The sequence below is a fragment of the Amborella trichopoda genome, chromosome 9 (assembly GCF_054954075.1).
Source record: "Amborella trichopoda isolate Santa Cruz 75 chromosome 9, AtrichopodaSantaCruz75HAP2 v2.0, whole genome shotgun sequence".
Lineage (NCBI taxonomy): Eukaryota > Viridiplantae > Streptophyta > Magnoliopsida > Amborellales > Amborellaceae > Amborella > Amborella trichopoda.
The window spans coordinates 16,554,313-16,566,753 of record NC_142344.1 but is presented as its reverse complement, the minus strand read 5'-3'; the positions used below and the strand labels follow the sequence as shown (position 1 = coordinate 16,566,753).

The following is a 12,441-nucleotide window of genomic DNA, read 5'->3' as shown; positions in this document are numbered from 1 at the left end:
ATTTCCCAAATGACATCGAAGAACACTTGTACAAAATTAGCTCTTTAGTTGATATCTTATCTTGGATATGTGGATCAAGAACTAATTTCTTAAGGTACTCATTAAAATCATCCATAATTATCTCTTTTGACTCAATATCCGCAACTGCATAAAAGAATTTGGGGTTCAAGTAATACCCCGCTGCATGCAATGGTCTACGGAGCTATCTATCCCATTTGTTATCTATAATCTCCTAAATTGGGGCATACTTCGCTGCATCATTGCCAAAATTCTCTGCAATCTCATTCTTAGCCCTTTCCATTGCATCATATGTAAAGCCTATGGAAAGCTTATCAGCATCAACCAAGCGCAAGACCTTTACCAAGGGAAGAAATACTAATATCGTATGCATCACCCCACGTCAAAAATATTTTGAAAGAACAATATCTCGTGCATTCTTTCTCTTGGCATCTCTAAACCACTTACACCACTCCTCTGAAGCAAACATAGACCTCAATGCGATTCTCCTCCTATACATGCTCTGTAGACTAAGGTAGGCAGTGGCAAATCTAGTGACTCCAGACCTCACTAGCTCTCTCTTTTTGGTAAACTTGTGCATCATGCTAAGGATAAGTATGTGACTGTATATGAAGATTGTAACCTTCTTAGCCTTAAAAATAATTCCTTTAATAGTAGGCAATTCACCAATTGCCTCGAGCATAATATCTACGTAATGTGCAGCGCAAGGAGTCCAAAATATGCAAGGCCTCTTCTGTAGAAGCAAATGACCTGCAACTAGATTGGGCGCAGCATTATCTGCGATCACTTGAATTACAAGTTCCTCCCCAACCTCCTCGATGCCCTTATCAATGAAAGAAAATGTATAATGCACATCATGAACATCATTGGAAGCATCGATTGAGCGCAAAAAAACTGTACCCGTAGGACAATTTACAAATAAATTCATGTTACTCCTCCTATCACTCCACATATCTGTCATTAAATAAACCCTAAATTTAGCTCATCCCTCCTTATGAGTCTTGAGATATTTGTTAGTGTACTCGACTTCTTTCTTCAATAGTAGCTCTCCAATCTCATAAGAAGTTGGAGCTTTCAAACCTGGTCCAAATCGCCCAATTGCTTCCAAATTGAATGGAAGTTATTCAAGCGAGCAGTGTTAAAAGAAATGCTCGCATGGTAATTTACTGAATCACCATGGCTCTATCTTCCTTCTTAAACCTATTTTCAATTGTCACTTGTTTTTTTCCCTTTCCTCCCTTGCCTTTCTCACTTACTGTCTCAAGGCTAGGTGTAAAAAAACTATCTATAGGCCCTCTTGTACGAACCTTCTTAGATCCAAAAGCCCTCTTGGTCTCAAAGCTTTGAGTACCAATCATGGCTACCTCTTCTTCTCCCTCTTCATCTTGTTCTTCAGTGTCAATATTGTTATAAAAAATATGGACCCCTGACTTTAATTATACTATATCTTTTTTTTTTGCAACTTTTTTACTCTTTTCAACGTCAATGTACTCCAAAATTTCTTTCTTTACGAGATCTAAGATTTTCTTACATTGGGCAACATCACCTCTAATACCGACAAGATGTTTCTTAAATTTATTTATGCCGGCATTCGAAATATATCCACATAAATTGCACATAATTTTATTTGTCATTTCTATTAAGGTTAACACAATATTTCCATCTCGGATCTCTACCCCTAGTAGACCTCGCAGAAGACATCTCAAATTGAAAAAAAAAAAAACTCAAATAAAGTTTACATACTGACATTTTCTACCCAATCTCTAATCTTCGACGTTGGTTACCTCAATCGAGCTACTAATCAACTGAAAAGTCTTCTAATACCACCAATAGCACCTTAAAAATAACTTCAATAAAAAAAACAAACATTTTCAATCCACAAAAAGTACTTTCGATTCTCATAAATTGCTTTAAATTCTCATAAATAAATTTACGATTGATGGTTTCTTGTTTTGTTTTTTTTTTCACTTTGCGGTTCAAAAATAAAACCCAAAACTTGATTTATACAAAGTTGGGGGTCAAAATGACCCCCTTTGCCCTTTTGGGTGAAGCTAAAAAAAAAAAAAACATCGACTTTCCTGTGTACCTGCCCAGGTACAACCGCCCGTGTTTGGAAGCCCAGGTCGAGACGTGCGAAAAAACATTTCTTGGCGCTTAGGCACCGGGCAGACTGTTTTTTGAAACATTGAAAAATGTCTTATTTTCGATTGTTGAACAACCGAAAATAAGACTGTATTCCAGAAGCTTAAACGAACCTCGCTATTTTAGGTTGTTCAAGAACCGAAATTAGCTTATTTTCGGTTTTTGAACGACAGAAAATCCAGCCATTTCGGTTGCTAAAAAATCGAAAAAGGGTAAAAATAGTCTTTTTAAAAAAATTTCGTTATGAAGTGAAAAAACCAGACATTCCAGTAATAACAAAAACTATAACGGTATATACATAATTTTCCCTAAATATTATATATATATATATAATAAATATATTTTATATATAATATCATAAATATATTACATATAATATATAATATAAATATATATTAATATTATATATTACATGCAATATATACTATATAATATAATATAAATTAATAAATATATATATATATATATTATAAATATTATAAAACATAATATTATATTATACAATATTATGTTATAGTAAGATGTATTATAATATAATATAGGAAAAAGTTTATATAAGGTTGCAACTTTAAAATGTAGAATTAAAGATGCACCTCAAAATTCCATCAGAAAAAAGTTGTTTTACTGTTAAAAAAACCCTCTAATTGATCATTTCACCATCGAGATGTATGAATAATAAAATATAAAAGTTTTTCAGTCCTAGAAATAGTGCATCTTACAACACATTATCTAGACTGTCCATTTTCAAGATTTTCATATGTTTATAGATCTACTTGATTTTAATTGTTTTTGGATTTTAAAATTTTATAATTGGATATGAAAATAGATTTTCAGATAATCCTAAAAATATTTTACACCAAAATTACATGTTATGATAAAATTTGGAGGTGCGCCTTAATTGGATTATTTAAGGTTGCAACCTTATAGAAACCACACCCTATAATATATATATATATAACATAAGATTTTATATATTATATATTATATATAATATTGTAAATATATATTAATATTATATATTACATTAATAAAATAAATATAAACATACAATATAATAAAATATTATGTTATAGCAATATTATATTGTATTATATCGTATTAATTATAGTTATATTATATATTTATATTATGCATAGTGAATAATGATCAACAAAAACATTCCCCCCTTGTTTTTTTTCGGAACTTAATCTTTTATGTTTTAACAAAAGAATGGGAACTTTTGTTCGAAGATTATTTTCTGAACTTTTAGATGAAACCGTATGTCAAACGCGGAACTTTTGGAAAATTAGAAAGATTTTTTTCAAACAAGCGTACCCTTAGAGAAAATTTTACTTGCACTATACTCACTCCGATACTTTCTCTATTCTTTCATGAGACTCGCCCTAAGTGAGTTACTCCAACGAGTCCTAGTAAGTCGCCTGAGTTATGCATATTTAAATATATATAACATAAAAAAATAAAGAGCAAAAGGGTCAATTACCAAATCAACAGTCAATTACCCAAAATTACGAGCACCATCCCACCCCTCATGCGGAATTTTTTTTACCCTTAAGTTGCCTTCCTGTCCAGCAATTCAAATACATGACATCAACTAATCCAAAATCCAGAGCTCTCCTCCATTTTCGTAAAACCCACTTCTCTCTCATCCCCAGCAGCCCATCCTTTGCAATTCAACCCCCCACCCAAAAGTTTCTCTTTCTATCAGAAAGACCTAATTTTTCACGGTGCCTTGCATCGATTCAAAGCGACAGCCTCTCCATCTCTTCAAAACCCAATTCTCTATCCCTCTTCAATCCACCGAATCCCTCCTGATTTCACAACTGAGGACCCTCTCAGCATTCTAAATTGCCAGAAAGATGCAGAAGCCGCTCTGCAATTTCTTGATTTTTCTTCGAAATATCCAAAGCTTCATCTATGAACCATCTATTTATGAAAAGCTATTCTCAAAAGCCTTGCAAGTGAAGGATTTTTCGGCCATGTCCAAACCCTCCTTAGTGAGATGAAAGAGCTCCCATCTTGCAACATTAGCCCAGCTACAATGCAGATTTTACTAGAAAGTTACCGTAGATATCACCAGGTAGAGGAAGCCATTGATTTGTTTGAAGAAATGAGGGATTTTGGGCTTGTACAAGATACACACGTTCAATTTCTTGTTAAATGTTCTTGTTGATGAGAACAAGCTGAAAATGGTGGAGACTCTGTATTCTGAGATGGGTAACAGAGGGGTTAGACCTGATGTTTCCATCTTCAATATTCTCATTAAGGCTCTCTGTAAGGCCCATCAGGTAAAACCTGCTGTTGTCTTAGTGGCAGGGGTTCGTAGAGGAGGGCGACATGGATGGGGTTATAAGAATCCTAAAACAATTGGAGGAATTTGATTGCACCATTGGCCCTGTGACTGTAAATCTGTTGCTTCATGGCTATGTTAAAGAGGGTAGGGTAGAAGAAACTCTGAAACTCACAGAAGAGATGTGCGGTCTGGTTTACGACCTGATAAGTTCACCTCCAATACATTGATAAATAGATTTTTGTAGAGCTGGTCACATAACGTAAGTTCTCGAGGTCTTAGATTCAATGTTCCATGAAGGATTCGACCCCGATATATTCACCTATAATTCACTGATTTCAGGGCCATGCAAATTTGGTGGAACCCTGTTCTTAGAGAGATGGAGCTCATAGGGGCAAAAGATGGCGAGAGAGAGAGAGCGAGAGAGCTGCCCGGTATTTTGAACACCGGATAACAAACAACTAAAAAACTAAAATGAAGAAAGTTGTCCGGCAATTGAAATGCCAGAAAGCTCTTAAAAATTAGCCCTACTCCTGTCCGGTATTTGAATTGCCATATAGGAGTGCAACTTAGAACAAAAACAAATGCCACGAGGGGGGGGGGGAGGGTACTCGTAATTTCGGGCAAATGACTGCCCATTTGGCAATTGACCCCCTAATTCATACGTAATTTGCTCTAAAATATATAACGAATAAGACTTGTGGCCAAAGGGAAGGAAACTACTAGCCACGTGTCTCACCCTTTCTTTATCCAAATAACACATCTCTCTCATGTGTCTCTTCTTTTCTCTGTCCCGGCCACTCCATCGCCTCCCTCTCCCCTGACCAGCCCACCCAATAGTGCGTCTCTCCATATCTCCATTCACCACCGAACCGACCCATCCAAGCTCTTCCTCCTCCACAATCTCAAGTTCTCCGTCAATAGTAGAACACATGGCCCAAAAGAAGCATCATCTTTCCTCTCTTTGAAAGTAACGATACGCAAATATGTAAATAAAAATAAATGGCATTCCGGCCATAGTGATTAAGCACTACTTGCAAACCCCTATATATCACCATCATTTGAGCCTTATACCAAGTATTTGGGATCAGCTACACAAATCTGGCTCCTCCAATCTGCTTTATCAAGGGAATACCCTCAATCAGACCATAAGCCATCATATCTCTTCTCATTGCTTCCATCGATATCCTTTTAGGCTTTTTCCCTACCTTTTTAAAGCCTTCCACTTGAACCAAATCGACCTCCTAATCAATGCTTTATTAAATCTATACTACTCAAAGCCAACCCACTTAAGTCTAATTTCTCTCATCTTAGTACTTATTAAAATCACCCTTTAGTTCCCTCAAATGTATTCATCCTGAATTCTATCTTTTCTTGTCTTGCCACTCATTCATCTCAACATCCTCATCTCAGCCACACTCATCCTATGGATATGTTGTTTCTTGACCGCCAAACATTTTGTCCCATAGAGCATGGCTGGTCTTACAACCGTCTTATAAAACTTCCCCTTCAGTTTCATTGGAATGCGACGATCACATAAAACTCGAGATGGACATCACCGCTTCGCCCACCCAGCTTTTATTCTATGCACATCATATTCCTCAATCCTTCTATTCTCCTGGATTATTGACCCGGGATATCAAAAATAATCGCTTTTAGGTATTTCTTGGCAATCAATCCTAACTAATACTTCATTTCTACACAGTATTACTAAACTTGCATTCTACATATTGTCTTACTCCGGTTAATTTTAAAACCTTTAGATTCTAGAGATCCCTCCAATGTTCTACGTAAAAGTAGGGAAGGAGTCCCCTACCCATGAAAAAAATGGAATGCAAGATGTCATGTTGTGATGCCCCAAATCACCCAGCCTTTAGCTCATTCTTGTATAAAAAAGCCAAACTTCAATGATAGCTCATTTGGTAACCCAGTGCCAATAGGCTTTTGGGTGTTAGCCATAGTTACCCAAATATGTTAGCCATGGTTACCCAAATCTCTAAATGAATATCGCAATTTTGATTCAGAACCTCGATTCGGCGATTCCAACAAGATCTTCATGGAACCGCTTCCTTTCTGGAATCTCGATTCCTTATTGTAGGAATCTCGATTAAAACACTTATAGAATCTCTTTTCCAATATTTACTAATTCTCAATTCTATAATAGATGATCTCAATTCCACACTTGTAAAAACTAATTTCCACATTTTATTGGAATTCTATGACTTCTTTTTTTCTTTTCTTTTTGCATTTTCTTAGGAAGTGATGTTTAGAAGTTTTCATGGCATCAAACTACTCAAGCTAGACACTCAATCTCAAGCTCCAAGGTGTAGTCATCTTTTTCGGCACGAAGTGACCAATAGAAACCAAAGTGATAGTTCACGTTCTCTACTTATTTTTTATCTACGCATTGTATTGATCCAATGAAAAGGCTGCAACTCTAAGATATTAGAAACAATGTAAATACAAATAATGTAAATGCACATGTATGGAATATTGGTCAATGAATGGCATTGAGAGATGTATTGTTTCCCTCTTAGTTCCCTTTCGATGCCAAAGATGTAGGAATCTCGATTGCATAAATGAAAGAATCTTGATTCCATATCGGGGAATTCCAAACAAGTCGAAAGCAAGGATTCAAAAAACGATTCGCCCGGCACCTAGGCGATTGGGGAGCAACTTGTAATTCAAGAGGTCACAGATAATGTTGCTCCCAATCTAGTTGCAGGTCATTTGCTTCGACAAAAGAAGTCTCGCATATTTTGGACTCCTTGCGCTGCAAACTGCGTAGATCTTTTTTTATTTGAGGCCATTGGTGAGTTGGCTATAATTAAAGGAGTTCTTTCTAAGGCTAAGGCGGTTACAGTCACACACTTACCATTAGCATGATGCGCAAGTTTACAAATAAGAGAGAGCTAGTGAGGCCCAGGGTCACCAGATTTGCTACTGTCTACCTTTGTCTATAGAGCATGTTGAGCAGGAGGATCTCATTGAGGTCTATGTTTGCTTCAGAGGAGTAGACTAGGTGTAAATGGTCGATGCCAAGGGAAAGAATGCATGGGATATTGTCATTTCTAAATATTTTTGGCGTGGGGTAAAGCATGTGATAGTAGTATTTCTCCCCTTGGTGAAGGTCTTGTGCTTGGTTGATGCTGCCCTCCATGGGCTTTATATATGATGCATTTGAAAGGGCAAAGGACATTACAGAGAATTTTGGGCAATTATGAGGCCAAGTACAGCCCAATTTGGGATACTATATATACCAAGTGGGTTGGCAGCTCCATAGACCATTGCATGCAGTAGGGTACAACTTGAACCCCAAATTCTTTTATGCAAATGTTGATATTAAGGCAAAAGGTACAATTATTGATGGCTTTAATGAGTGCCTTGATAGATTAGTTCCCGATCTACATATCCAAGATCAGATATCAACCGAAGAGCTCATTTCGTACAAGTGTGTTTTGATGTCATTCAAGAAAGATATGGCATTAAGATAGAGAAAAAAAGACAAACCAGGTAATATAGTTTGAACTTTTGTTTTATAATTTTCTTTCGACTTTCAAGTTCCTAAAATTATGCATTATAATGTTAAACACCTAAATTAATTATAAAGATTGCCCACATATTGTGGCCCAATGGTGGAGACAACATAGGAGTAGCACTCTACACCTCCAAAAGATGGCTATTCAGATCTTGAGTTTGACAACTACCTCTTCTGGTTGTGAGTGCAAATGGAGTTCGTTTGAGATGGTATTTTACTATTTATATGCTTTTCTTGTTTACAAGTTCATTTTTCTAATATAGATTCATAGAAGGTAAGAAGATCATAGTAGTCTAATACTCATGCACATTTCCTTATACGTGCTTACAAAGAGGAAAAATAGGCTTGAGCAAGGAAGGTTAATGATTTGGTTTTTGTTTGGGAGAATCATAGGCTCAAAGAGAAGTTTAACGAGCCAAAGAAGGATCTTGTCGCTTTGAAAGACATGGAGAATGCTTCAAATTGACTAGTTGGTGACCTTGATACTTAAGAGGTCTTCCTCGAGGGGGGTTTGACATGGGAAATGGTCAAGGAGGCTTCGGGACGAGCTTTTGATCCTAGGAGGGCCACTCGAGCAACGACTTCTGCTGGTACTTCTTACTCACAGAGGGAGATTGAGGAAGAGGAGGCAGATTCAGAAAAATCTATGGAAGAAGAGGAATATATTGAAGGGGTGATAATTCTGAAGATGATGGCCTCGATTCCGATGCAAATGCAAGCAATGACGATGATGATTCTTATTGTTATTGATGCCCCCTCTCTTCTTTTATAGTATCTTTATTGCATCATTTTGGTTTGGGCTTTAGACACTTAGACTTTGGATGTTAGACAAACTTTTTTTTGCCTTTTTGGGCTATTTTTTTGTGTGGTTTTATACTTTTGTAAGTCACTTTGTTGAAGACTTGGAGTTGGAGACTTGGATGTTATTATGGTTTATGGATATGGAATATAGAGAATGGGAGAGTTGGAAACTATCAAACTATTACTCTTACATAGCCTATTAGACTTTTTAAATGTTTTGTATGGTTTGAATTTTGAAATTTTGAATAAGTTTATTCTCAACACGCGATATGTCATATAATTGTATATAAGAAAAAGTATGTTACAATATTTTAAAATGCAATAGATTACAAAATTGACACAAATATATGCATATATGTACATTTGGACAGCAAATATATGTATATATCTTAAAAAATTGTATTACAGAGCGCCTGTCTGGGCACTGGGAGCCAGGCCGGCCGCCTAGCATTTTTTGAAACCTTGGTTGAAAGCTTAATTCCATCTATGTAGGATATTGATTGTATTTTGGTCGAATCTTGGTTCCTATAAAATAGGAATCTCGTTTCCCACAATTCCTCTTGTATGAACATCAATTCCAAAAACATAAAAGGCAGCCACGATTCCTCGATTCCGATTCATAAAGAGATTTGGATTTGGAAACATGTCCAACAACTACGGTGATATCGGACACAACTTAGGACAGCTTGCAAAGAGCTTATATCGCCACTCATTTTTTTAGTGTTAGAATAAAAAATTGTGAGATATTTGAGAAACCAAGTGGCCAACTGTCCACTCGTTTTATAACTAGATATATATTTATATTAATTGAGTACCATTTGTTACAATACCCTAATAAATCCCTAAAGAAAAGAAAAAAAAAATATGAATATCCCATAAAATTGCTAGCAGATGAAAACCTGACAATGTTAGTTATGTCTAAAAAAAGTCACAACTCAGAACTTCAAAAAAAAAACATAAATAAGGCCAACCTGTGAAACAATTGATAGACACGTCTTGCAAAGAGAAGATCACTCGATTTGTGCAAAACCTGGGGCAAGAGGAGTTAACACCACAAGCGCATCCCCATAAACAAATCTCCCACAAAAACCTGAAAAGTCAAATCAGTTCATGAACTCAGTCATGAATGCATAAGCTTTGAAGGAATAATATTAGAATCCTACTACAGAAAAACATACCATCCAATGAAATGATAAATGGTGATATAGAGAGCAAGTGAAAAGCCACACCAGACTAGGACATGACCCCAAAGGTGGGGTCCCACTATCTGTCCATCTCCGCACATCATTTCATCCAATGAATATAATCCCAACAAACTACAATTTGCTTGCCCACTAGATTATAGAATACTTCCACTTCAATTTAAGTGCAGTTCACAAAAACTAGTAAAAGTCTTGAACTTATTTTCTTACCTGCCAACCATCCATATGAATAACATACTATCTTGCCACTCAGTCAAACAGGCCGCCAAATTTTGTGAGTGAGAAATCAGAATATTGGGATTCTTCCGCAAAGCAATAGATAGAACACAAAATATTGCCACTACTTGTAGTTAGGAATACACATCAAATACATCCCTATAAAACGTCTGTAACCATATGAGATAAGATAATAAAGTGATCAAGGATTAGGATTTAAAAAGTAGCAGTAAAAAAGGAGGTATGTTTGGAAGTTACCATTGGCATAACAAGATATTTTATGGTCTAAGAAGATCCATGGAACATTGGGTCATCACCATCATATCTTGTTCTCATGAATATGTGAAAGGGCCCATAGCAACAGTTTTGGCCTAGGGACCATAAATATATGGCCAATATGAGTGAGATAGAGAAATGTCACTTAGAAGAGGTGAGGAGCTGCTCATATAAGGAAGAAAGGTCGTCAAAACCACTATACAAAAGGAATAATCATGTAGGTCATGGACACCAGCAAAGGGGACACGAGAGGAAGGTTTTGATTTGGAAACTTCTTTCGCAAGAGACAACTTTTGAAATAAAGTCAATTGAGTGTTAGGTGGCTGTAACAATAATTTGGCATCAGTAACTTCCACATGAATTTTTAGATTATAAAACGAAAGAAATTTCTTACGTAAATCGCAACTGACATCCATGTGGTTTTCTTCAAGGCAAGGAATCAAGGATTTCTTGGGCAAATACTTGTGAAGTATAAAATTATTGTATAAGACACACCAATTGTGCTGTATGCATTTTACTTCGGAGGCAATGACAAAATATGCCACTTAAGATCTGCATAACTAGATCACTACAATTTTTTAATGATATTCTGGGTATAGAGGAATTGACAAACATCTTCCAATGCAATCAAGTCCTTTATACAGCAAGAGGAGCTCCTATTGTAATCAATTAAAGAAATGAGACTTTTTGTTTCTCCAAATCATGAAAGCTTCACATGCTTAATTTCACATGCTCATTCAACTTTTCTTTTAGAAGAAAAGGCTAGAAGAGCAATGAAAGGCCTTGGAATACTATCTTACCTTTCTTCCCTCATTAAAAATGGGGGGAAACAAAGAAAACACCATAAACCTAGAGGGTAACATCCATCCTTGGCATTTGCCCCAGTCTAGCACTTACATAGTAGCTGCCAAGCACTCAATTAGCCCAGACAGGACAGAATCCAACTGTCTGGTGCCTATGCCGTGCAAGTTGCCCCTTTATTTTAGTAACATTGTGCATGTGTGGGTCTAAACATCCGCAGAAGAAAACGGAATTAAACTTTTGCAACTCAATGGCACAAAAAAGAAAAAGAAAAAAGAAAGAAAAGAAAACTACCTTGGCAAAACCCAACGCAAGAAGCCAATTGAGTTTGGGGCTAAGGATGCATAAATACTTCTGCATGTTAAGCAGGTCTGAAGTAGCAGTGTACTATGGTGTCGAAAACAATACTGACGTAGGACACTCCTAGGCAAAGATAAGGGGAGCCAGATCATGACGACCCCCCTTCCCTGGAACCTCACTCCCAGAGCCGGAGCCTGACCTGAACTTGCTCACCCCCATCAAGGGATCTCGATTTCTATCTCATAAAGATCTTGGTCCTTGATTGGAAGGGATCCCAATCCCTAACTAGAAGGATCCCGATCCTTGACCTGAGAGGACCTCGATTCCTATGGAAGGGAAACCACAACCCCAGGAAAATAACACATTTGCATTCCCCGCAATTAGCCAGCAGCCACCTAAGAGATGCATCAACTCCTACAGGCAAGGATGCAGCAACCTCTTCCACTAGCCAACCACCTCCTCCTGAAGCCCCCCCTTCTACTAGGTAGCAACATGCGCTCTCGTATTCTATGGCACAAAGACTACAAGCTGCTCGATTAGGGTTCTTAGGAAAAAGAAAGAGGTAATTTGAAAACAAATGCGCACATGAAACAAGAAGGAGATAGACAAGTTATTGTGAATAACTAAGTTCATATTTATTTTTTATTTCTTCTTGTATTTAATTCCCTAAGGACTTATTTGACTTTGCATGACCCCTTCTCTCCCTCTCTCTCTCTTAACTCTTCTAAGATCTTAATATCTCTTATACTCATTTATCTCTTATACATCAGTTTGTTGTATTTTAACTTGGTATTAAAGCAAGAAGATTCAAGATATTTATTTGAAACCTTAATAATGTGATCTGGCCATCTGAAGTTCTC

The 12,441-nt window shown here is 36.7% G+C and overlaps 1 protein-coding gene across 22 annotated transcripts in view; it reads right to left on the bottom strand.

Moving 5' to 3' along the window:
- Positions 1-12,441, bottom strand: part of LOC105421803 (uncharacterized) — a 31,422-nt gene that overhangs the window by 1,063 nt on the left and 17,918 nt on the right. For 21 of the 22 annotated variants that reach the window (XR_016041756.1, XR_016041757.1, XR_016041754.1 and 18 more), the window contains one exon: positions 9,758-9,876. Coding sequence is in view for 15 of the 22 variants with exons in the window: in XM_088848499.1 (XP_088704625.1) it covers positions 9,758-9,876 (119 nt within the window). In the remaining 7 variants the exon portion in view is untranslated. Of the gene's footprint in view, positions 1-9,757; positions 9,877-10,198; positions 10,364-12,441 lie in introns of all 22 variants that reach the window. The other variant, XM_088848509.1, reaches the window with a different exon arrangement.